The sequence below is a fragment of the Puma concolor genome, chromosome C2, assembly GCF_028749965.1.
Source record: "Puma concolor isolate L17-30 chromosome C2, mPumCon1.1.hap2, whole genome shotgun sequence".
Lineage (NCBI taxonomy): Eukaryota > Metazoa > Chordata > Mammalia > Carnivora > Felidae > Puma > Puma concolor.
Genome location: NC_141675.1, coordinates 50,830,300 through 50,856,961, shown reverse-complemented (window position 1 = coordinate 50,856,961; position 26,662 = coordinate 50,830,300). Strand labels below are relative to the sequence as shown.

The following is a 26,662-nucleotide window of genomic DNA, read 5'->3' as shown; positions in this document are numbered from 1 at the left end:
ATACTGATGAGAAATAAGGCTGCCCTGTGATTCGTATGCATGAGCAAACTTCGTTTTAGTGAAATCAGTAGAAACCAAGAAACATGTAGGATGCCAAATAATAAGCGATGTTATGGCCATCAATCTCACTAAGAGCAATATCAAATGCAAGAAATCCTTATTCTTTGGGAGGGTCTGGACCGAGTAAAGTCCAGGGCAAATAAGTCAAAGTGTGAATCGTAATAGTCCATGATAAAACCCATAATTTAAGTTCCTAAAGAAATAACTCACACTAACATATAAAGATTAGCATGTTATAAACATTATAGTCATTTAACATAGTTTTTAAAAAGGAAGCCAGACTATTTTGTTCATGTATGTCACTAGCTGGGGAATCCATTGTATCCTCTTGCCACTGAAGAACATGACAGACTATGATTCTTGTTAGAGACCTGCACCTTCACTGTTGTATTCTGACCTGATGAGATCCGGCCCCATATCCATCTCTGTAACGACAGAATTGATCATAGCATTCTAGTGCCAGGGTGATTGTTAAGAACGTTTGCGAAAGGTCTTGCAATTTACACATTGTATCTGAAAGATAATAATAAGGTATTTAATGGCCGTTTAAAAACAGAAATGAAATTACCATGATCTCCATAGCACTCCACCGGGAGGTCCCCCAGTACATTGCCATTCCTTGGTTTATCACATGTGTCATGGCTCGAACAATTTCTGTAGAAGCCCAAACAGCATTTCATTAGTTTCTCTAATTCTCAGAGTTATGTGATCTTTTTTTTTTTTCTCCGCCTGCCCAAATGTTAGAAGCTTAATGCAATTATTTGTTTTATTAATAGAATTACTTTGACACTGGTGACAACATAAAAGTCTAACATGAAATATTGACGGTGCGGAGGCTGCTGGTACTTTTGGATAATTCGACTTTCCATTTTCGGTTTGCAGCAATACCACTAAATGATATTAAAAACATAATGACCACTTTAAGTTCTTCCTTTACTTTTATTACTTCATGGTTGCTGGCCTGATTAAAGAACATATGATTAAACCTTTCTCAAAACCTGGGTACCTTGTTCACCAAAATAAGAAGAGGAAGCATTTATCTTGACTATGTAGAATGTAAGGTCACTGAGGATAGAAGGCCTGTCTTTGTGTGTTGGATTTGCAGAGCTGGGCCTCACACAGGGTGTCTGTTTAATAGAGATGACTCAACAACAATGTGTTTAGCAGAAAGATAAACATATTAAATGCTGAACAAACAGCTGAGCCACAGTGGCTTCCAGCCCACAATGGCACACCCTGTCCTTGACCACTTTGAACTAAACTTTATTCTAAGACATCCATGTGATGCGTTTCACCGGGGCCTGTTTGTGGCCCCACTGAGTTTGCTCATCAGCTTCTTTCAGCTTGACATCACATTTCCTAAACGGGAGAATGAATCCTTTCCCCAGAGAGCTAGAGTTGAGCTAATTCTCCTGGCACCAGCCAGATGTGATACAAAACCAGAGACCATGGAGAACCTCACGCTCAATGGCGTGGAAAAAGTCAAAGACATGGCTGGATTTCTTTTACAAAGCGGGTCAAAACACCTAGGATGCCAGGTTATTTGACAATTTTCAAGGGGTTGCAGGCCTCATGCTTCTCTCTGTCCTACTAATACCCGTAGGGTACATGTCTTTCAGAAAAAGCAAATCCTTGTCTCAAAGTTGAGTTGAAGTGGATATATTCTTATTTTATTTGTCACAAGCAAATTGGTATCTAAATGGGTAGGGGACAGGATATGGAGTGAAACAGCCAGGGTTAGAGACTTGGCTTTCTTGCTTGTTTGGCTTTTAAATTGCCCTTGGTTTATTTGTTTGGATGATGGGAATGCTTTTACTCACCATCGTCTTCTCAACAGAGGTGGAATTTGGCTGATAAGAAAAATATTTTTCTTTCTTGGCGAGAGACTCCTACGTATCAGGTAATAACTCAGTAATCACCCAGCAACTAAAACTCTAAGTTCCTTCTCCCTTATAAAGCAAATGAGATACAAAAAAAAAAAAAAGCTACTTGAAACATTTTCCTCTTATTATACAAATGGAAATGAGCGCTTTTGATGAACATTTCTAGAAGTAGAAAGCCATCATTTAAATCTCTCCCCAGAAGTTTTCACTCTGCTCCGACACTTCCACGGTTGCACCGGCCCCCTTCCTTTCACATCCTGTTTCACTCAGAGCTCAGGAGTTCATTCCATCAGCAGTATTCATTAAGTGTCTGTAGCGCCGGGTGCTGGGGATATTGTGGTGAATCAATCATGTTGGTAAATACGGATGAGGTTAACAGGGAATAAATTGAACCCAAGACACTCCCCTATCTCTATTCTATAATCAGTAAAACGAGCATAGGACAGTTTAATGGCTTGGCCACATCGTTGTCACTGAGGCTTTGACAAGAGCAGTTAAAGTCAAGTGGCGGCTGTGACTTCCTGTACCTTCATTCACTTATTCACCATACACGTATTGAAAACCTAATTATTTGCCAGGGACTGGGCCAGCTGCTGGGTTCATCTGTCAGCAAAACACATACAGAGCTCCTGGACTCAGGGAGTTTAGAGTTGAGAGGAGAAAGAATGGGGACATACACAAGTAAGTAATTACAAAATGTGAAGCGTTATGAAGAAAACAAACAGGGGGCTGACATAAGGAATGAGGTCAAGGAGGGTCTCCCCAAGGAGGAAGGTGTAGGCATCAAGAATAAAAAAGGAGCCAGCCACGTGAAGCGCAAGGAAAGAACATTCTAGGCAGATGGAACAGCATGCACAGGACAGAGCTGAGTGAGTTCTAGCAAAAAAGTAGTCTAGCCATTGTGACAGGAGCTCACTTAGGAAGGAAGGAGGACGGGGTAGAAGATACAGTTGGCAGAGGGCAAGCCATGTTGTTTGTATGTTATTCAAAGTTTAATGGGAAGTTAGCATTCTCTAGGTAAGGAAATGAGAGGATGAAGTTTACATTTTTGAACACTATTTCTGCCTCTGCTATAGGGAATCTGTTGTGAGGGGGAGGGATTGCAGGAAGCAGGAAGATCTTCAGGAAGGAATGCAGTGTTCCAGGCAGGAGATGAGGGTGGTGGTAGTAAAGACAGCAAAACATGGATGGATTCAAAATATATTTTGGAGGTAGAATCCACCAGACTTGAGGATGGACTGAATGTAGCAAATGAGGGAAAGGAAGGAATCAAGGCGATCCCCCAGATATCTGGCCATTTGCAGGGATGAGGAAGACTGAGGGGGCAACAGGTTTAGAGAGAAAAATTAAGGGTTCTCTTTTTCTTTCTTTCTTTCTTTTTTTTTTTTAAGAGAGAGAGAGAGTGAGTGGGGGAGAGGGGCAAAGAGAGAGAGGGAATCCCAAGCAGGCTCCATGCTGAGTGCTGAGCCTGACACGGGACTCAATCCCACAACCCTGGGATCACGACCTGAGCCGAAATCAAGAGTCAGACGCTCAACTGACCGAGCCAACCAGGCACCCCAAGAGTTCCTCTTTGGACGTGCAACATATGGAAATGCCTGTGAGATCCTAAAGGGGAAATATCAGGTAGAAATCAGTGGACAAACGACAGGGTCAGCAACCTGGGCAGGAGAAGATAGGTTTATCAGTGATCAGCCTGTTAGTTGTATTTAAATTCACAGAAGTGGATGAGCCTACATACGGGGAGTCTGTCAAGAAAACAGAAAAGGTTCTACAAGCCAGCCCAGGAGTCAAAGGGGACACTGCAGGGTTCCAGTTTATCAGCTGCCAGAGGAGTGGGAAGGAAGCCAGGGTATGGGATGTTTCAGAGTCAAGAGCAGACAGTGCTCTGAGAAGGACCTGTGCCCACAGAGTGGAACACTGTGAGCGTTCAGATCAGAGGTCACTAAAACAGTGCCTGCTGGGTTTGGCCAAACAGTAGGGAGGTCCTTGTAGGTTATGAGAAGAACTGTTTCAGTGTCAGTTGTCCGATGGGACCACAGCCAGGCTGGAGCAGATGGAAGAAAGGGGTGTGGGGAAGACAGGCTTTCGGCATAACCCGAGTAGACTCTTTCAAGTTTGGAAGTGAATGAAACACAGAAATGGCTCAATGGCTGAAGGGGTACTGAGGGTCAAAGGAGAGATTTATTGTGAAGATGGGAGATGTGAAAAGTAAGCCTGTGTCCCATTGGAGTGATGTAAAAGGGCAGGGGTGGGGGGGTGGGGTGGGGGGTGGGGGAGGGATTGTTGATGATCCCTGCTGGGGGCTGGGCCAGAAGGGAGAGAAAGACTTGTTACAGTGAGATAGAGGACGGGCAAAGTACCCGTGAGGTGCAGAGGACACTTCTTCCAGATGGTGGAACCCCAACAAGTTTGTCAAACTCACTGGGGGAAGACATGGGAGCTCCCGACGGATTCTATTCCCAATAAGCTATCACTCAAGTGAGAAAGAGGTGGGTGTGAGGACAAGGTAAGCATGAGTGGTTCAGAGTATGGACAAGCCGATGCAAGACTTTCTAATGCCCCAAATCTTTTAGTTGCTGGTAATTTCTTGCTCCTCCTGGATTTGTTGGGCTTCTGACTCTGGCGGAATGAGGAACTCTTGGTAGTTCTTATCCTTGCAGGAGGCTGCAGCACTGAATGCAGGCAAAAATGGCGGGAGAACTGAGGGGCCGCAGTTGGAGATTCATGTTGCCACAGATTAAAAATTAAACTTAATGAATGTTAAATTTGTTTTCCTTCCTTCCTTCCTTCCTTCCTTCCTTCCTTCCTTCCTTCCTTCCTTCCTTCCTTCCTTCCATCAGAGAAAAATCCCCCAAGTTGTTTAGCCATGTAGCAAGAACTTGCCATACTAATATGGCTAAAGGGGGCTTTTACACAATTCTACTGTTTAAGGACACAAGAGGGCAGCATTGTTGAAAGAAAAAAATCAACTGAGTCTAGGTGGTTTTACTCCCGTCTCCTGGAGATGCGGTTTAAAAGCACCCCTGTCACAGCATGCATTCCAGGTGGGAAAAGGATGTTAGGAAGGTTTTTATGTGCATTGTAATGCACCTGCCTCTGGCAAAGGATATGCGGACAAACACGATTAAATCTGGCAACCCAGGACAGAATGCAACTCCCTCTGCTTTTCCAGGAAGTGGTAGTTTTCATCAGGGACTGCACATTAAAACACACTACAACATGAAAACTATACTATCGGATCTCCACTGAAGTTCTTTTATATCAGAATCTTTAGATGTGAGGCCCCAGCATCAGCAGTTTAAAAACTCATCCCAGGTGATTCTAGAGTGCAGCCAGGGTTTAGAACCACTGTGCTTGTCTATACCAATCTTAGCTAAGTGTACTCCCTGCCCCGCAGCCCCCCGGCCCCCCAGCAGCATCAACAGCATCTGGAAACTTGTTAGAAATGCAAATTCCAGGGTCTTACTCTAGACCTACTGAATTACAAACTCGGGGGGGGGGGGGGGGCGGGCAGCAGTCTGTGTTTTAAGCAGCCCTGCAAGCAATTCTGGTGTGTTTTGAGAATCACTGCTTCATCCCATTCCTAAGTAAGCCATTACACGGTGTATAAACTTCCTCCCACATTTCCTCTTCTGCTCTTTCATCTAAATGCTTCATACTGTAATTTAACCTTTAATTATTTGCTGTAGTACACATGCAAACAGTCACTATGACATCCATGCGCATATGCATGCACACACACACACACACACACACACACACACACACACTTTGGTATAAATTGAAGTCACCCAAGGAATTTGATGAAAAGGCAAAGCTCCAGATCCTAGCCTACTTCCATGTGCCTAGGCCTTTGTGTTATTTTCATTGGCTCTAAAACCTCAAAGTTTGAGAAACTCTAAGCTTATTGAAAAAACTCTCTCTAAGCTATTGAAAAACGTTGTTAAATGTTCTCCGTGTACTCCTTTCCAGGTTGAAACATTCATTATTCTTTGACCCAAGGGCCAAAGACAGCTCTCTCTTACTCTCTGTATCCTTAGCACGCAGCTGGCCCTCTATAAATGCTGCAAGTCAGTTTTGTTCCGGGGGGTATTCCATTTCATCATTTGTAAAGTGAGGACGACATTGATCCCGTGGCATTCTTCAAAGCTTGACCTGAGATAATGTGTGTAGATCAATTTGTGAAATCTAAAATTGTAACACAAATGAGAAACAAGCAAGCAGGATGTGGCCCTGGTTGTTTCTTCTCAAATAGGCTCAGATTTTAGTTACAAAATGTTAGTTACAAAAAAATTAAAATGTTGACATTCTTCTTGCAGTAATGTAGGTCATCTGTATTTTAAAGTATGTATTTTATGGTAAAGGACTTCATAAAATTGTTTATCTTGAGTGCAAAAAATGTGTTGATAAACATGTTTTTTAATTGGTCCTTATACAACAAAATAGTTGCTTACATTAAACTGATTTTCATGGGAAATGTACCCAATAGCTTTGAAAGTTGTAAGCAAATAGTTATACTGCATGAACAATAAACCATAAGAACCACAGATAAAAATATGCAGAAATTAGTGTTTTGATCAAATAAAATGGACTCAAGTTAATCTGGCCACAGTGACACGGAATAATAAAAACAAAAGAAACCTCAGAGATAATCCAGTGCAGTTTCCTCTTACCCTAGATGAGGAAACAGGCTAGAAGCTCATTGTATTAAGGTATATTTAAAATATTTCAAAAATGCTTACAAAAATGTTAACAGTGAAATACACAAAATAATAATTGTACTATATGGTGGAACTCTACATAATTTTGTTCTCCATTTTCCAAGATTCCTGGAAATTTCTGGAAACGTGTTGTCATACTTTTACAATATAAAAAAGACAAAAAGGATATTCCCTAGCAAACAACGGTACCGCTTTAAAACACCAATGTTGTAGATTAATTCACAAATATTTTCAACCGAATGAAATTGCCATTGTTAGAATTCAGAAATGGTTCACTATTGATAGTCTCATTCATATGGTTCAACCTGATCCTGTCTTTTTTCAGAGGAGAGGACCATGGTGGAGGCTTGGTTTCATCCAAGGAGTTATAGACACTAATAAAAAAAAATAAGTCTAAACTTGGGCACACTTTTTACTCCAAACCAGCTGTTTGTTTATTTAACTACCGTTGTTTATTTGCCTATTTAACTTCAGAAACTTCCGGTGGAGGGTTTATAATGGTGCCTTTTTGTGGCTTAGAGGTTTCTCCTTGCTTTATCAATCTTTTATCTTCCTGGCTGTGGAGAATCCTCCCTCAGTGCCCAACTGAGTGTCTGGAGACAGAGAACTATCCTGTCTTATAGGAATGTTAACAATGGAGTACATCACGTTCAGCCTTGAAGCTTTGCTGACTGAGGAAAGCCTGACTTTTTTTTTGCCTCACAGAGCACACACCAGGATTCAGGAGACATGGTTTTGTCCCATCACTGTCACTACCTTGGGAATATCCCTTGACCTTGCTGGATCTCAGTTTCTTCAACACAGGTGAGCAGACTGATATTAACTGAGCACACAGGTAATCTTTCTTAAACCTGTTTTGGTGGATAATATGTTAACTTGCATTTCACTGGTGAAGAAGCTGAGGCTCAGAAAGAGTCACTTGGGCAAGTTCTTAGCAGAGTCTATGAGGGCACTTCTAGCTTTGAAGTTCTAGAAGGCTTTGTGTATAGTGCACTGTGGGAGAAGGTGGGCTGGGGACCGAAAAATAATAGGGTGTTTGCTTAATTCCACTGTGTATCTGTGAACATGAAATGCCTTGTGTGTGGTTATATCCAGCCCTTTGCATTTAATACATGATGACTATCATTCTTGTGTGATGTGTATGAATGACTTGGGAAATGTAAGCTCTTTTTGCTTCCTTGAAGAAAGACTTGCAATTTGAGGACTCTTTGAAAAAAGAGCCAAAGAAGGGATTGTGTCTGCATCTGTTGAAACTCAGAAAAAAAGTGGTCTTCACAAGATAGCTTATAAAGAATAGCATTCTGGGTCAAGACATAGGCCAAAATGATCAGAATAGACAAGATTCAAGAGACTAGAAAGTGATACATGGACTGAGACAAGTCAGTAAAACTTTTCAAATTAAACCTTGTTCAAAACTCTGACCCCAGAATGAAGCTATATCTCTCCAAGGACAATGCATTATCCTTACCCTGCAGCTACCCTGTCCCTAAAGGGCACATGGTCCTCAACCAAACACTGTATTTCCTGGACACTTAGAACTGGGCCTCTGATCCAGATGTGATTTCTGGATCTTATTCTGAAATGTGGAATAAGTTACCGACATGGGACACTTTTAGTCTCACTTTGACCTGAAGTCCAAAGGACCTGAACAAAAACAGCAGTTGGTAAGTACGTATAAGTTCCAAAGTGAGTCACTGGACCACCTATGTAGGAGTGGTAAAAAGGCCTGGCCATCTTTAGCCAAACATCCACCTTGAAAGAATAAATGGGTGGAGGCTGAGAGATAATTTAGTTGGATTTGAGTTCCATGGCATCTCCCCACCTCCTTCTGTGATGCCTCTCTCCCCTTCCACTTTTCACCTCCTCTCAAACGAAATAAATCTCCAGAACCAAAAATTCCCATTTGCAGAACTTGCAAATAAGAGCAGCTCCCTGAAGCAAGAGCCTGAAATTGCTGTGGCTTTTCCAGAACAGACACTGCTGTTCTGGGGTCTCCTCATTCTTTTTCAGCTCCCCCTACAGAGCGGGGAAGCTATGCGATGCTGTATGCTTTTAATATTATTTCTTCCTCCACCAGACATGTGCCCTTGAACCCTAGCAAAAGAGCAACTGTTCATTTTACACTTAGATAAATATGGCCAAGCGACTTGCCTAAGGCAATGACAGAACTTTCTTTCGGTGCTGCTATATCCTCATTATTTCCCTGTAATTCTCTTATCACCACCTCCAATCTTTCCAGCTTTTCACCTAGCCACTACAGCCTGATGATACTCTCCAAGAAATAATTATGTAGAATGTGGTTCATAAAATCCTACCTCTTCCTTCAACATAATCTAAATATGGCCCTACTATTTCCTACTAAAATGAGGTTATTCCAAACTATCAGTTTGTAATACCTATATTTGGCTAATAGTAAATGATAGTAAAGAGATGATTTCCGGGGCGCCTGGGTGGCGCAGTCGGTTAAGCGTCCGACTTCAGCCAGGTCACGATCTTGCAGTCCGTGAGTTCGAGCCCCGCGTCGGGCTCTGGGCTGATGGCTCAGAGCCTGGAGCCTGTTTCCGATTCTGTGTCTCCCTCTCTCTGCCCTCGCCCATTCATGCTCTGTCTCTCTCTGTCCCAAAAATAAATAAACGTTGAAAAAAAAAATTAAAAAAAAAAAAAAAAGAGATGATTTCCGTCCTGATGAAAAGGAGGTAGCTTCCACGATGAGTACAGTGCTGTGCTTATATATGTCAAATTCTACAGATTTGTGAACAGTGGAATGAATTCCAATTCACTTTAAAAAATTAAAAATGAGAGTAAATAAACCCATTGCCTTAAATTTGGTTTGGAGCAAGGCAACGAATAAACAGACTTTTAAACATTTAAGTTAACTGAAATTCCAGGGTTGTGCAAATTTCCTAAATACCTAACTTACATCTTCATCTGTAAAGCTAAAAGTTATACCATCAGTGGATTGTAGGAAACTAGCCTACAGCCTAAGTTCCCTTTGACAATGTCACTAGTCAATCTTTAAAAAAGGAATTTTTATAGTTTGAACATGGGTCTTTTTCTGACGTGGGATATCTCTCTGATACAAATGAAAACGTTAAAATTAGAGAAAAGATTTTCTTTCCTTCTGCCAAAACTTCTAAAGTTTTGCTTTTGCCAATTAAGCCCCACAGATTTTATCATAGAACATGGCTGTCTTAGTCTGTTCAGGTTGTTATAACAAAAATACCATAAACATATAACAAAAATACCACAGGTGGCTTAAACAACATTCACTTCTTATAGTCTGGGGCTAAGAAATATAGTATCAGGGCTCTGACAGATTCAGTGTCTGGTGAAATCTCACTTCCCGGTCCATAGACAGCCATCTTTTTGCCATGTCCTCACAGGCATGAGGGAGATTGCTGGGGTCTTATTTATAAGGGAATTGATCCCATTCATGAGGACTTTACCCTCATGACCCAATTACCTACCAAAGGTCCTACCTCCTAATACCATCACATTGGGAATTACGTTTCAACATATGAATTTTAGGGTAACACAAACCTTAGTTTACAGCAAACGCCAAGATAATTTTGGTCTAGAAAATTCTAAAGCAGGTGTTACCAGCTGCTCATTACTGCCATAGGTGACATGCCTGTGAACACCTGACTTTAAATAACCTGGTTTTTTCCCCCCAGTCAATGTAACAGAATGAATGATCTATGAAATGTATGCAGAAATGAAAAAAAAAAAATTAACCTGCCATGTAGATTTATTTGGTAGAACCAACTTATTCTAATTTAAAACCAGCTAAGTGAAAACTTTCTTATATATCAGGAATAATTATGGTAGAAGATAATTCTGGCATATGACAATAAAACCTAATCAGCAACACATAGAAAGATAAGATAGATGTTATAGAGACCCCCGCATTTAGCCATAATATACAAACGATCTAAAGATGATATCTTTGAGAATGATCATCTTTGTATTTCCTGATCTGCAGTTTTACTTACTGATGAATGAGGATGTATCTAGCTTCTTGATGTATGAGATTCTGGGGTTTTTTTTTTTTTTTAATATATAAGTAAATTATTAAAAGCTCAATGGAAAGTTTTTAAATTGTAAAAGATTTACCAGCTCTTGTCACTGCAAGTGTAGAGGTTATATATGCTTCAGATTGATTGTTCCAACAAATCACCGAGGACCAACTTTTTTCTCACTCTGCTATCCCCATATTGGTTTCCTCTGTAGCATTAATGTGGCTCTCAGCAGTGTCTATGGCCATGTGCTTCCCTGTCCATACTTAGCAGGGCCCTTTTGCCTCAGTGTTCCGACTCCTGAGATTCACTCTGATTAGTCTGTTTTGGGCACGTGAACCACTGACTCTCACCAAAGGTAAAAAAGGGACTAATTGGTTTACCGTAACCCAGAACCCACATCGGAACCAAGGACCAGCAAGGGGAGAGGAAGCGGCTTTCCTATGGGTCACTTGGTGGTTTGGGGGCAGGGTCACCACCCACAGGAAAACCTGGGTATCTGAGAAAAGAGAGATGATTACTTAGCAGACAACCCACAATTTCCACTGTGCTCTGATCAGGACTGGTTGGGCATGACAAAAACAGAGGGACAGGAAGAAGGCTAACTCCATTGAGTACTTATATATTCGCTGGTCTCTATCCTGGACATGTTATCAAGATCATTGCATCTAAATTCTACGACAGCCCTCTGAGGTGGCATTACTACATTTCGATTTCACAGTTGAAGAAATTGAGGCTCAGAAAGATGAAAAACTTGATGAAACCAAGTTTCCACTTTTTCGCCAAAGCCAGCCTCACCCACTGATCCTCATACTCAAACAAAATGAAGCAAAATCTCTCTTTCCCTTTCTCCTCATCCATGTTTATATATTTCATGCCCATTCCTTTGGCTTTGCTATTTGAAGCACATAGAGGGTTAATAACTGGCCTAAATAGGCCTTTAGGTATGTACTATCAAAAAACTCACTAAGAAACAGTTTCCAAATGTTCATTGAGAAACTAAAAAATAAACTTAACCCCCACCCATCCTACGTGGTGCCTGATATTTGTATATTCATTATTAGTGGAATATTTTTATAGCAGGGAGCCTCTGCCATTGCCTTGTAGATATCTGACTCAAGCCTTGAATTTCTGATCTTTTCGGTTGTGAGATGTCACCGTCATTGGCCACACAGATGTGGAATCCCGACCTGTAGCTGCTTATTCTATTATCCCGTCTGGAGCTTTGTGTGTATACAGCTGTCTGAGTGTCAGCTCCTTGGGACACGCTTTTAACTTTATTCTGAAAGGAATTCTATCTTGTCGATGTAAGAATAAAGCAAGCAGGTTGGCAGAGGATCGATAAGAGTAAAAAAAATATTTATCCTAATGAGATTTTCTACTGGCAAATCCATTTTATGCTGTAACAGGAAGCAATCTTTACTGCTTCTTTAAAGATGTAGAGCTGGCCTTACTTCCTGGTTCCACCACGGGAGACATCTGAGAGAAGATGCTATCTTAATCTCAGTGATGCCAAAGCCTCCATTCCAACGGCAGATGCCACTTACTGGAGCCCCAAATCCCTGTTGGCTCTGCAGAGCTTATCTATATTTGGCAGGTATCTGGTAACTAACCAAAGACAACTAACTAAAAGGCAACTTCTAAACGTGATACGGTGGAGTGGGATGATTTTTCTCAGCTCTTCAACAGTGAACTACCTGGTAAAGAGGGAAAACTCACTCTGTTCATGTTTAAAGCGAGGCACCTGCTGCTCTGTGTGTTAAAACATAAGGCCGGCTCAGTGGTGGCTGGGCCACTTTCACTGCAAGAGCCATGTGGCAAGAGGCTAGTCTGTCCCCCTGGGTCTGCCCTGGGATGCTCATGTTCTTTTCCTTGTGTCTGTTTCACTGTTCCACATGTTGTCTGTCTGTATCTGAAGCCCTTAATCTCTTTCTTACAGGCTTTCTTTCCTGTTTTTCACCTTCTTCCCCATTCCCCACTCAAGGATGGATGTTTCCCCTGACTTTCCTTATTAGAATCTTCTGCTAAGAGAGAATTTACCAAGTTTTTTCAGGGTAAGACAATGCTTCTTAAACGCTTCTAACACATGAGCCACCAAAGTGGCCACAACAGCAAATGTTATTAGACAGATTTGCCTTTACCATAAAAACTTATGCAAATGGCTATTCTACACCATGCTATAAAGTATTTGCTTTAAAACAATAAGAATATTTTTCTTTACACGTCTTTGAGTAAAACTGACATGGAAGGAAAATGTCTTATGTTTAGTCTGTGGCTTTTCCAGCTCCCGTCACCCTCCCATATCCACCTTTTCCACACATAGCCAACTTCCTTGTGCTTCAGGGGAAAGGCTTGCCTAGTTGTAAGGCAAAGAGCGGCAAGAATGGGGTCAGTGACTGAAAAGTTATAATGAATTGTCCCTCTTGGGGGCTGGTCTTTAATTAGACACAAAACCCTAGTTTGACCTAGTCCTTTTTGCTCTGAACTTTTGTATATGTCCATGCCACATTTTCTGAGGCTCCCTCACATAAATATAACGGTCTTCTGTCTTCTGGAGTATTAAGAATAACAATGAACAGTAATTTAGCACTTATAATGCACCTAAACTGGGGCGTCTGGGTGGCTCAGTCGGTTGAGCATCCAACTTCAGCCCAGGTAATTATCATGAACCATAATTATCTTATGGTTCATGAGTTCAAGCCCTGCATCAGGTTTTGTTCTGACAGTGAGGAACCTGCTTCCGATTCTCTGTCTCCCTCTCTGCCCCTCCCCTGCTCATTCTCTCTCTCTCTCTCTCTCGCTCTCTAAAATAAATAAATATTAAAAATTTTTTTTTAAAATGCACCTGGACTTTTTCGAAACACTTTACATATATTAATGCAACCATCACAACAAAGATCTTACAAAAAAGGACTGTGATTGTTACTCTTATTTCTTATTTTGCACATGAGAAAACTGAGGCACAAAGAAGGTGAATAAATGGCTCAAGGATACTCAACTAGTAGGTGGAAGCAAGCAGTCTGGCTCTAGTCTGCTTTTAAGCAGGACATTTCAGTATTTTAGAAATTTCAGACACTGACAGATTTGTATGGGCAGAGTAGACCAGAAGCCCTGATAGAGCATGACAGGTTACACTAAAGGGATGAAATGCTAACTACATAACTCCTTCGAGAGCTGACAGGAACCGTTTTGTTTCCTGAGATCGCTCATTTCATATGGGTGCCTGCCCAGTGTGTATGTGCAACCACATGGTGCTTCTCTGTGACACAGCGACATGGACCATTTCTCTTCCCTACTTGGCCTTCATTGCCTTTTACACATGAACCTCTTTCAATGTGGGAAGTTGACAGGATACACAGAACCATGGAGAAGGAGATCATTAGTTCCCGGATTGTTCTTCTCTCTTGAACTACCATCGACAATATAAGGCAGCAAAAAGGAAGTGCGAAATGGAGGAAGAAGCATCATGCTGTACACGTGAAAAAGGAGGAGTGCCTAATTCCAGCTAAGGGGATCAGGATGTCTTCCTAGGGGACATTTCAGGCCAAGGAAACAATGAGCAGTGCTTCTTGATTTCAAAAATGTTTTTGCGGGGCGCCTGGGTGGCGCAGTCGGTTGAGCGTCCGACTTCAGCCAGGTCATGATCTCGCGGTCCGTGAGTTCGAGCCCCGCGTCGGGCTCTGGGCTGATGGCTTGGAGCCTGGAGCCTGCTTCCGATTCTGTGTCTCCCTCTCTCTCTGCCCCTCCCCCGTTCATGCTCTCTCTCTGTCCCCAAAAAAAATAAATAAACGTTGAAAAAAAAAATTAAAAAAAAAATGTTTTTGCTTCCCAACATGTTGTTTTTTTTTTTTTTTAAAGTATATCGGGTAAAATAAGTACCTGTACTGCAAAGCTGTTATGTTATAAAAAAAAAAAAATATGTAATAGAACTCAAATCCTGGCTGCAAAATACTATACTCCACTAAAAGGGCCAGGGCTCCTTGGAGAAATGGCTGGTTATAGGGCTGGGGAAAGCACAGGTGAGCTTGGAACATTTTGTGCTGGGAAAGCAAAAGTCCTTGAAAAACAAACACGGAGGCACGTCAGGTGATCATGGAAGACATGGCCAAGATACGTCGGATGTACACGTTGGGGACAGCTGGAGTAACAAAATAGATAATGATAGTAATGAATTCGAAATCATAGAATAACATCAGAATCTATGAGTTCATATTGATATAAATAATTGAAAAAATTGAATAACTATTCAATAATTGAATAAATAAATACAAGGGGAGAAGGGAAAGCACTTCGTTACAGTAGAATGCCAACCGAAAAAATGTAAGTATGATAGAAATAGAAAATCACCATTTGGCAAACACCACAGTACTTTTTTTCAGGCAGGAATCATTGAGGAATGCTAAAATTAAGTAGGCAAAAGTGTGACGAGAAACAGGATATTTGCACAGTTCCTAAGTATTTTCCCCAAACATACTCATTAGGTATATAACCATATACATATTTTATATTAGGCAATACAGGACATACTACAGGAAAAAGAGAAACTCTACAGAGGAGAAATCTGGTAGACATCATCTTAACCACACGATCAAAGTTAACATCCTCAGTAACAGGGAAAATGAACATTATGTACACCCTACCGCCAATATGAAGCACCAGAAAGGACACAACATCACTTGTGTGGTACTGCGGCCCAAAATGTCTTCATCACTAGCAAACATCTGAAAAACGTCAACTGAGGGACATTCTACAAAAGAACTGGTTAATACTTCCTAAACTGTCAAGATTGAGAAAGACCAAGGAATGGATCCAGCTTAAAGGAGACCAAAGACCCACGAAGACGAGCTGCAATGTGTGATCTTAAAGTAGAAATGGACCAGAAAGGAATATTAGTGAGACAATCAGAGAGCTACAAATAAGATCTGTAGATTATGTATTATTATTGTGTCAATGCTAATTTCTAGATATTAATAATTGTACTCTGGCTATGTAAGATGTTAACACTTGAAGGCATCTGGGTGAGGGGTACGTAGGAATCTTTTGTACCGTTTTTACTGCTTTTTAATGTTTGAAATTCTATCAGTGGATGGTTTAAAATAGCAAAATAAAATATATTCAATAAATAGAAACTTTAAAAATAGTAAGATGTAAAATAAATGGAAATTATGTGTTCTTCTCATCCTGCAACAGATTATATAGCACAGCCTGCTTTAGAGGTTTCTGAGGAAAGAAGTCTGGCTCAGCACAGCTTGTTTGGGAGATGGCGGGTAGGTCTCTGGTGCTGGCATGTTTCTGGAGGGAGACAGTGAGAGATGGGTTGGCTTCTGATCATGGAATCAGGAGTAGGAGAACTTGATTGTGTATTTATAAACCCCAAGGACTGTGCCTGGACCTTGACAGCCACGAGATCATAGTTAATACTTACAACTCAATACCCCTGGCATTTTTATCTCATCTGTGCGTGTACGTGTGTGGTTATTGATTGACTCCTCGGCTGTGTCAAAGTAATACGTGCACATCACGTACAGAGTCCGTGCTAAAAGGCTTGTAACCAAAAGCCGCAGACCTTTGACTCTGCTTGTACCCCAGAGATAACCACTTACAACATACGTTCTTTATTCTAGTATTAATCTCTACATTTCTCAATAATATTTACGCATTACTCCCTTGGTCCTGCTTTTTTAGACATTATCAGTTGACCTCTAGTGGAGGTCAGAGTTTTAGCTCCCGTTCATACACTGTTCTATCCTATCTTCTCAATATATTCACATCTCAGTTTAGGGTCAAGTTCATATTCTATGTTTTCATTTTTTTTAAGAGACATTTTTTTAAATGTTTATTTTGAGAGAGAGAGAGAGAGAGAGAGAGAGAGAGAGAGCACAAGCAGGAGAGGGGCAGAAAGAGAGAGAGAGACAGAGAGACAGAGAGAGAGAATCCCAAGCAGGCTCCATGCTGTCAGCACACAGCCTGATATGGGACTTGATCCCACAAACTGTGAGCCTGAGCCAAATCATGACCTGAGCCGAAATCAAGAGTTGGACGCTTAACCGACTGAGCCACCCCGATGCCCCAATTCTGTTTTCTTTTTAATGACTACCTACCTAACATCCACTAGTGAGCAAAGTAGTTTACAATGATTATATTTTCTTCCCTCTGTAACTTTTCATTTCGCCTTTAGTTGACATTTTCTTCATTAACAGTTTTATTTGGAGCTTTACTAAATCTCCCCATACTTTGTGCAAATGTCTCTCCATACAGTTTTGCACATGGTCAAGCCTGTGAGAAACTGAGTTCCTTTTTTCTTTTTCCTGGCAACGTCCCACCGAGAGCCTGCCATCCTCCTGCTCCAGCCTACACTGCTTGCTCTCCGTGCAGCTGCACAGCTGTCGTGCTGTCACCTCTCTTCCTGTCACCCTGGAAATTCCCTTCTTCCTTTAAATGAGTTGGATCCGATGGCTTCCTCTTTGTGGTGTTATTCTCTCATTTTGGTGGAGCGCAGTTTCCAAGTAGCTTTTGAGGAGTTGTGTTTGGGAGAGGAGAAAGTCAAAATGTTATGATTTCCTCAGCCTTGGCTGGTGGTTTGCCCACCATCGCTTTGACTAGGATTTTGAAGTCTTGCCGCATGGTGTTCTGGGTCTCAGTTGTGCTGCCGAGAACCCTATACAATCCTTATTCTCAGTCCTTCATAGTCTCTGGAATATTCTCGGATGTTTTCCCTCATCTTTTCAGTTGTGAAATTTCATTATGATGTTCCTTGTGTGAATCTTTATTCATTCATTGTCCTGGGTACTTGACAGGCACTGACAATCTGGAGACTAATGCTCTTCAAATCTGGAGATTTTCTTGTATCATTATTATTATTATTATTGATAACTGCCTCTCCTCCATTTTATCTGTTCTCTCTAGAAATCTTTTAGTTAAATAGCTGTTGGACTTCCTGGACAAAAATCTTAATTTTGTTATTTTGTGACTCCTATCGTCCATGTCTTTCCTTCCCCCCGCATTCTGAAATATTTCCTCAACTTTAATGTCCAACATGTTTATTGACTTTTACAATTTTCCAGATTGTTAGCCATTATATTTTCTAATCTGTATAAATATTTTTCCCAATTCTGTCTTGTTGATCTTTCATTCTGTTCTTGTTCCGTCAATGCAGTATCTTTTCTTATCTTACCAAGCATATTAACTGTATTTTCTTTGGAATTTTCGGTTAATTATTCTGTTTTCTTCTATTTGGGCTTTTTTAAAAAAAAAAAAATCATGCTGTGGGCTCTCTTTGAATGTTGGGTAATCCTTGGGTTTCTGTTCATGTTTACGAGTAAAGCACTAAAACTGTGTCTGGTTGGCACTTATCAACTGGTGCAAGTCACTGTGAAAACAATGAGGGGATTTGCCACTTTTCCCCACGGGGGTTATTTTCCCCAACGGTGTCTGTATCTGTTAGATATTTTTTCTTGAAAAAAAAAAAAATACTCTCTAGAGAAGTATTCTCTCAACTTCTGCCTGGGGCAAGTGTAACCTGGCTAGAGTGACCTGGCAGTAAGTGAGAGGAGATGTCTGAGGTCTAACTTCATAATCTTCTTCAAATTTTTTTTCCCCCAGCCTAGCCCCAACTTCCCGTCTGGTATCTGCTAGACTATAGCCCCCTCAGCTATTTGCTCTAGTTTATGTCCCCCTTGCTTCCTTCATTGGAGGCGAAAGGCAGGACCTTGCCTGCAGACCTGGGTAATAGACATTCTTAATATCATTTAAAATCATAAATACAGCCTCCATAGATCTCAGTCGAAAGTCCAAACTCAAATACTTTTCCTTTTCCTAGCTGGGACCTGCTTAGAGGAGCAGGCTACAGGAAGGGGCAGTGAGATGGGACGTGGCTGGTCTATTTCTCTACTTCCTTCTTCGCCTCTGTGCCCTTCTCCTACCACATCGGGGTGTTCACCTCCAGCCCCCAAGATTCTAGGAGGCTGTCCTAGAGCATCGACCCCCAAAGAAGCCCACACAGGAAACATCCAGAGATGCCCTCTCTGTCACCCCCAGAGGAGGCATACCCTTTTACCGTACCACTAAAGGAGAGAACCAGCCCACTTTTCCATGTCTAGGTTTGCCAGGACACGAGTCAGCTCCCAAGCTGCTATACTCCTTAACTGTGGGGCTCACATTTTAAACAATCTGAGTAGCCTTGCAATTCTCCACCCTCAGCCAGGGTTGAAGTGAAGGGGCAGTCCTTTCCTCCTAAGGTGGGATGGTGCTCACAGCATAGTTTTCTCCAGGTATGCCCTTCTCACGAGATCCTCTCTCCTCCTCTCACTCAACCTTTATATTCTTGAAGCAAGTGAGTGGGCTCCAGAGTTATGGCACTGAGATTTGGGGAGGAGAATGGAAAGCTCATCTTTACTGAAGAATGTCCACTTATAAATGGAGAAAGGTTGCAACCCTATTCCAACCACTGGTGTGGTCAGGAATCTTCAGTAGATGCTAAAACCAGGTTGTGGAGGATGAGGCTATTCATGTTGTCTCAGAATCACATACTCAGGTTATTTATTAACTACCAAGACAAAGAAGTACCATCATGCTGGGAAAAGCTGGCAGATGTCATCTCAACTAAGTGATTGACCTAACCATAGCCCATAATGGGACAAAGGGACACTCCTGGGTTCTCTGAAGGACACACTGAGAAGGACCTAGCATCATCTGTGTAGTTTTCTTGCCAAAAATTTTTACTCTTGATCTAATCATGAAAAAATGATCAGACAATCCAGACTGAGAGACATTCTCCAAAACAATTGACTTGGAATTTTTTTTAACGTCCATATCATTAGAGAGGAAAAAAAAAATGGTGGAGGAACCATTTTAGACTAAAAGAGATTAAAAAGCCATGAAACTAAATACAAGCTGGGCTTCTTAATTAAATCATGGATCCAGTTGGAGTAAGAGAAGATGGCAGCAGAGGAGGAGAATCCTAGGCTTGCCTCATCCTATGAATACAATTAGGTAACTATCACATCATCCTAAATATCCCAGAAATTTATCTGAAGACTGGCAGAACAAATCCCGCAGCTAAAGGTAGAGAAGAGGCCACATTGAAGAAGGTAGTAGGAAGTGTGGAGATGCAGCTTAGAAGAGAAACAGATTGTGGACACTGTGGTGAGGAGGGAGCCATGGTCACGGAGAAGGGTGAAAGACTAACACATGGGAATGCACAGAGAAAATGAATCCCTATAGCAATTGGCTGGAGAGTGAGAGGGCCCGGATTTTGTGAGTTCTTGCAACCAGTAGGGCTTGAAGCCTGGAGTTTTAAAGCTCAGTGTGCTTGGCTCTTGGAGAGCTTGGAGGACATTGGGGCTGCTCTTAGAGAAAAGGCAGGGCAAACAGCCCAAAGACATATAGCATGAAACAGTGATCTGAAGAGTGACTGGGGCACAAAGAGGGAAGGCTATTTGCTCACCTTGGAGGGTGTCCTAGAGAGCAGCATGCATGGAGAGACCTCTCTAGGAACAAAGGAACTGGCAGGTGCCATTTCCTTCCCTGCCCCTCAGTATAAGCACAGAGCCACCTGCAGAAACCAACGTAGCACTGACACCCACTATCTAACTTGCTTATACCAAGCCCCATACTCCTGTGTTCTGGAAGAACTGCCCTTCCAAGTCACTCTTACCTCAGTTCCACCAACAGGCACTCTACCCCAGAAGACCATCCCAAACCCCTGCCAACACTATGTCTCTCAAACCAGGAGTTTTGGAAGGCTCCAATTCCAGTAACTGTGGCGACAGGTCTCATTTCACAAGCAGACCAGAGCACACGTAGTTAAAACATGCCACATTCAGGCCAGGGACCAAACACTGCCAAACAGGCAAAGAGCCTCTGCCTTAAGGATAAAGCAACCAAGACATAACAGCAGAGCACATGTGGCATGCTTTGAAGACACTTTGGAAGTACCAGGCCCTGGGGAACAAGGGATACTACACTGTAGGATACTAAAGGACCTCATCTTTATAAAGCCATTACCCTCAAGAACAGGAGACAGAGCTGACTTTCCTAACACAGAGAAGCAGGCATAGAGGATTAGACAAAATGAGAAGACAGAGGAATTTGTCCCATAAGAAAGAACAGGGCAAGGTCATGGCTGGAGATCTAAGTGAAATAAATATAAATAACATGACTGTTGAAGAGTTAAAGCATTGATCATGAAGATACTCACTAGACTCGAGAAAAGAGGGGAAGACATCAGATAATTAACACAGAGATAAAGAATAACATAGCAGAGATAAAGGACTGAAGTGAAATGAAAAATATGCTTGATGGAATGAACAGCAGGATGGAAGAAGCAGAGAAATGAATTAATGACCTAGAAGACAGTAGTGGAAAGTAATCAAGCTGAACAAAAGAGAGAAAAAGAATTATGTAAAATAATAATAGACTTAGGGAAGTCAGTGTCTCCGTCAAATATAATAACGTTTGTATTCTAGGAGTCCCAGAAGAAGAGAAAGGAAAGGAGGCAGAGAATTTATTTGAAAAAATAATAGCTGAAAGTTTCCCTAATCTAGGGAAGGAAACAGATAACCAGATCCAAGAGGCACAGAACCCCCAACAAAATCAACACAAGCAGATCCACACCAAAGTATACTATAATTAAAATGGCAAAATATAGTGATAAAGGAAAAAATATAAGCAACTGAACAAAAGAAGACAGTTATAAAGAAAGGAAACATCGTAAGGCTATCAATGTATTTTTCAGTAGAAAGTTTCCAAGCCAGAAAGGAGTGGCATGATATAGTCAAAGTGCTGAATGGGAAAAACTTGCAGCCAAGAATACTCTACCTAGCAAGGCTATCATTCAGAATAGGAGAAATAGAGAGTGTTCTAGACAAACAAAAACTAAAAGAGTTCACAACCACTACACCAGCCCCGCAGGAAATATTAAAGGGGACTCTTGGGGTTGAAAGAAAAGACCAAAAATGACAGTAGGAATGTAGAAAAAACAAAAGCAGTAAAAGTGAATATTTTGGTAACAATTCAGTCAAGGAGCTCACAAAATAAAAGGATGTAAAAGATGACACCATAGGGGCACCTGGGTGGTTTAGTGGGTTGAGTGTCTGACTTTGGCTCAGGTCATGATCTCATGATTCATGAGTTTGAGCCCTGCATTGGGCTCGCTGCTGTCAATGTGGAGCCTGCTTCAGATCCTGTGTCTCCCACTCCCTCTGCCCCTCCCCTGCTGGTGCTCTGTCTCTCAAAAAAATAAATATTAAAAAAAAAAAAAGGTAACACCATATCCCTAAAATGTAGGGAGGAGAGAAGTAAAGAATGGGTTCAAATATAAATGACCATCAACTCAATACAGATTGCTATCTGCAGAAGATGTTACATACAAACCTAATGGTAACCACAAATCAAAACCACTAATAAACATGCAAAGAATAGAGGGAAAGAAACCCAAATATATCACTAAAGAAAACCAGCAAACCATGAAAGAGAGAAAGACAAGAAAGGATCAGAGAAAATCTTCAGAACAACTACAACACACTTAATAAAATGGGAATAAACACCTATCAATAATTACTCTGAATGTAAATGAACTAAATGCTCCAATCAAAAGATAGACGGTGACGAAATGGTTTTTTAAAAAAACCCATCTATATTCTGCCTAAAAGAGACTCATTTTATTCATTTTTATTTATTATTTTTTTAAATGTTTATTTATTTTTGAGAAAGAGAGAGTGAGTGTGTGTGTGGGGGGGGGGGGGGGGGGGGTTGGTGCAGAGAGAGAGGAAGACACCGAATCCAAAGCAGGCTCCAGGCTCTGAGCTGTCAGCACAGAGCCCGACGTAGGGCTTGAACTCACGAACTTGAACTCATGATCTCTCTCACGTGAGATCATGACCTGAGCCGAAGTCGGACTCTGCTTAACCAACTGAGCCACCCAGGCACCCCTAAAAGAGACTCATTTGAGACCCAAAGGCATCTGCACTTTGAAAGTGAGAAGGTGGAGAAACATTTATTATGCAAATGGATGTCAAAAGAAAGGTGGAGTAGCACTACTTATACTGAACAAAATACTTAATTTTTATTAGTTTTAAAGTCTATTTATTTATTATTTTATTTTTTTGAGAGAGAGAGAGAGCTCACAAGCAGGGGAGAGAGGGAGACAGAGGAGCCAAAGCAGGCTCTGTGCTGACAACAGTGAGCCCAATGTGGGGCTCAAATTCATGAACTGTGAGATCATCACCTGAGCCAAAGTAGGACGCTTCATCAACTGAGCCACCCAGGTGCCCCCTAGAGTTTATTTATTTTGAGAAAGAGAATGAGCAGGGTGGGGGCAGAGAAAGAGAGGGGACAGAGGATTGGAAGTGGGCTCTGTGCTAACAGCAGAGACCCTGATGCAGGGCTCGAACTCACAAACTGTGAGATCACGACCTGAGATGAAGTCTCTTAATCAACTGACACTTAACCAACTGAGCCACCTAGGTGCTGCTGGGCAAAATAGACTTTAAAACAACGATGGTAACAAGGGGGTGAAGAAAGGCACTATATCATAATAAAGGGGACAATCCAATAAAAAGATACAACAATTGTAAATATCTATGCTCCCAACATCGGAGCACCCAAATACATAAAGCAGCTAATAACAAACATAAAGGAAGTAACTGATATTAATACAATAATAGTAGGGGACTTTAACACCCCACTTACATCAATAGACAGATCATCTAAACAGAAAACAAGGAAACAATACTTTTAATGACATATTGGACCAGATGGATTTAACAGATATAGTCAGAACATTCCATCCTAAAACAGCAGAATACACATTCTTTTCAAGTGCACATGGAACATTCTCCAGAACAGATCACATATTAGACCACAAAACAAGACTTAAATTCCAAAAGATTGAAGTCATACCATGCCATCTTTACTGACCACAATGCTATGAAACCGTAAGTCAATCACAAGAAAAAATCTGCAAAGACCACAAATACATGGAGGTTAAATAACATGCTGCTAAACAATGAATGGGTCAACCAGGATATCAAAGAATAAATTAAAAAGTACATGGAAACAGGAGCACCTGGGTGGCTCAGTCAGCCAGGCGTCTGAGTTTGACTTAGTTCATGATCTCATGGTTTGTGAGTTTGAGCCCCACCTTGGGCTCTGTGCTGACAGCTCAGAGCCTGGAGCCTGCTTTGGATTCTGTGTCTCCCTCTCTCTCTGGCCCTCCCATGCTTGCGTTCTGTCTCTGTCTCTCTCTCAAAAATAAATAAATATTAATTTTTTTTATAAAGTACATGGAAACAAATGAAAATGAAAACACAATGGTTCAAAACCTTTGCAACACAGCAAAAGTAGTTCTAAGAGGGAAGTTTATAGCCTCAAGAAGGAAGACAAATCTCACATTTACAACCTAATCTAATGTGTAAAGGAGCTAGAAAAAACAACAAATGGAGCCTAAAGCCAGCAGAAGGAAGAAAATAATAAAGATGAAAGCAGAAATAAATGATAAAGGAACTAAAAACAATAGAACAGATCAATGAAACCAGGAGCCGGTTCTTGGAAAAGATCAGTAAAAATGATAACCTCTAGCCAGACTTCTCAAGAAAACAAAAGAAAGGACTCAAATAAATAAAATCACAAATGAGAGAGGAGAAATAACAACCAACACCACAGATATACAAATTATAAGACAATAATTATAAGACAATATTATGAAAAACTATATGCCAAATAAATTGGAAAACCTAGAAGAAATGAATAAATTCCTAAGAACATCCAACCCCCCAAAATTGAAACTGGAAGAAAGAAAATTTGAACACATTGATTACCACCAAAAAATTGAATCGGTAATCAAAAAACTCCCAACGAACAAAAGCCAGATGCCTTCACAGGTGAATTCTACCAAATATTTAAAGAAGAGTTAATACTTATTCTTCCCAAACTATTCCAAAACAAAAACAAAACAAACAAACAAACAAAAAACAGAACAGGAAGGAAAACTTCCAAATTCATCCTATGAGGCCAGTAATTACTCTGATACCAAAACCAGATAAAGACACACAAAAAGAGAACTATAGGCCAGTAACTCTAATAAACATAGATGCAAAAATCCTCCACAAAATACCAGTAAACCAAATCCACCAATACATTAAAAAAAATCATTTACTATGATCAAGTGGTATTTATTCCTGGGTTGCAGGAGTGGTTCAGTATTTGTAAATCAATCAGCATGATACATCACGTCAATAAGAGAAAGGATAAGATCCATATGATCATTTCAATGGGTGAAGAAAAAGCATTTGACAAAGTACAACAAAGTAGGTTTAGAGGGAACATACCTCAACATAATTAAAGGCCATATATGAAAAACCCACAGCAAACATCATCTCAATGCAGAAAACAGAGCCTTTCCCCTAAAGTCAGGAACAAGACAAAGATGTCCAGTCTCACTACCTTTATTCATCATAGTACTGGAAGTCCTAGGCACACCAGTCAGATAACAAAAAAGAAATAAAAGGCATCCAAATCAGTATGAAGAAGTAAAAATTTCACTATGGCAGATGACATGATACTATATATTGAAAACCTGAAAGACTCCACCAAAGAGCTGCTAGAACTGATAAACAAATTCAGTAAAGCCACAGGATACAAAACCAATGTAGAGAAATGTTACATTTCTTTTTTTTTCCTTAATTTTTTTTTTTTTTTTCAGAGTGAGCAAGTGAGGGGCAGAGAGAGAGAGGGAGACATAGAATCTGAAGCAGACTCCAGGCTCTGACCTCTTAGCACAGAGTCTGATGCGGGGCTAGAACCATGAACTGTGAGGTCATAACCTGAGCCAAAGTAGGACGCTTAACTGACTGAGCCACCCAGGTGCCCCGAAATTGGTTGCATTTCTACACACCAAAAATGAAGCAGCAAAAAGAGAAATTAAGAAAAAAATCCCATTTACAACTGCACCCAAAATAATAAGATTCGTAGGAATAAACCTAACCAAAGAGGTAAAAGACCTATACTCTGGAAACTAAAATACTGAGAAAAGAAATTGCACAGAACACCAAGAAATGGAAAGATGTTCCATGCTCACAGATTGGAAGAAAAAATATTGTTAAAATGTCTATGCTACCCAAAGCCATGTACGCTTTTAGTGCAATCCCTATAAAAATATCAACAGCATTTTTCACAGAACTAGAACAAGCAATCCTAAAATTTGTATGGGAACACCAAAGACCCTGAATAGCTAAAGCAATCTGGAAAAAGAAAAGCAAAGCTAGAGGCATCACAGTTCTGGACTTCAAGTTATATTACAAAACTGTAGTAATCAAGACAGTGTGGCACAAGACGGCGTGGTACAAAAATAGATATATACATCAATGGAACACAATAGAAAATCCAGAAATAAACCCACAATTATATGGTCAATTAATCTTCAACAAAGCAGGAAAAAATATTCAATGGGAAAAAGACAGTCTCTTCAACAAATGTATTGGGAGAACTGGACAGCGATGTGCACAAGAATGAAACTGGACCACATTCTTAATCCATACACAAAAATAAATTCAAAATGGACTAAAGACCTAAATGTGAAATCTGAAACCATAAAAGTCCCAGAAGAGAACACAGGCAGTAACTTCTTTGGCAAGGGGAACAGAAACAAAAATAAACTATTGGGACTGTATCAAAATACAAAGCTTCTGCACAGTGAAGGAAACAATCAACAAAACTAAAAGGCAACCTATGGAACAGGAGAAGATATTTGCAAATGACATATCCAATAAGAGGATAGTGTCCAAAATATATAAAGAACTTATAAAACTCACCATCACAGGGGTGCCTGGGTGGCTCTGCCGGTTAAGCCTCCAACTCTTGATTTCTGCTCAGGTCATGGTCTCATGTCATGAGATCAAACACTGCAATGGGCTCCGTGCTGCATGTGGAACCTGCTTAAGGTTCTCTCCCTTTACCCCTCTCCCACTCATGCTCGCACTCT

General features: G+C 40.9%; 1 protein-coding gene and 1 long non-coding RNA gene across 6 annotated transcripts in view; one reads left to right on the top strand and one right to left on the bottom strand.

Moving 5' to 3' along the window:
* Positions 1-26,662, bottom strand: part of KCNAB1 (potassium voltage-gated channel subfamily A regulatory beta subunit 1) — a 415,847-nt gene that overhangs the window by 21,049 nt on the left and 368,136 nt on the right. For all 5 annotated transcript variants that reach the window (XM_025912884.2, XM_025912881.2, XM_025912882.2 and 2 more), the window contains one exon: positions 629-714. In XM_025912884.2, the coding sequence (XP_025768669.2) occupies positions 629-714 (86 nt within the window). The remainder of the gene's footprint in view (positions 1-628; positions 715-26,662) is intronic.
* The window catches only part of LOC147577248 (uncharacterized), a 33,147-nt gene continuing 7,194 nt past the window's right edge, over positions 710-26,662 (top strand). The window contains exons 1-3 of the long non-coding RNA XR_015240075.1: positions 710-4,154; positions 7,373-7,471; positions 15,874-15,950. This is a non-coding gene — a long non-coding RNA (uncharacterized LOC147577248). The remainder of the gene's footprint in view (positions 4,155-7,372; positions 7,472-15,873; positions 15,951-26,662) is intronic.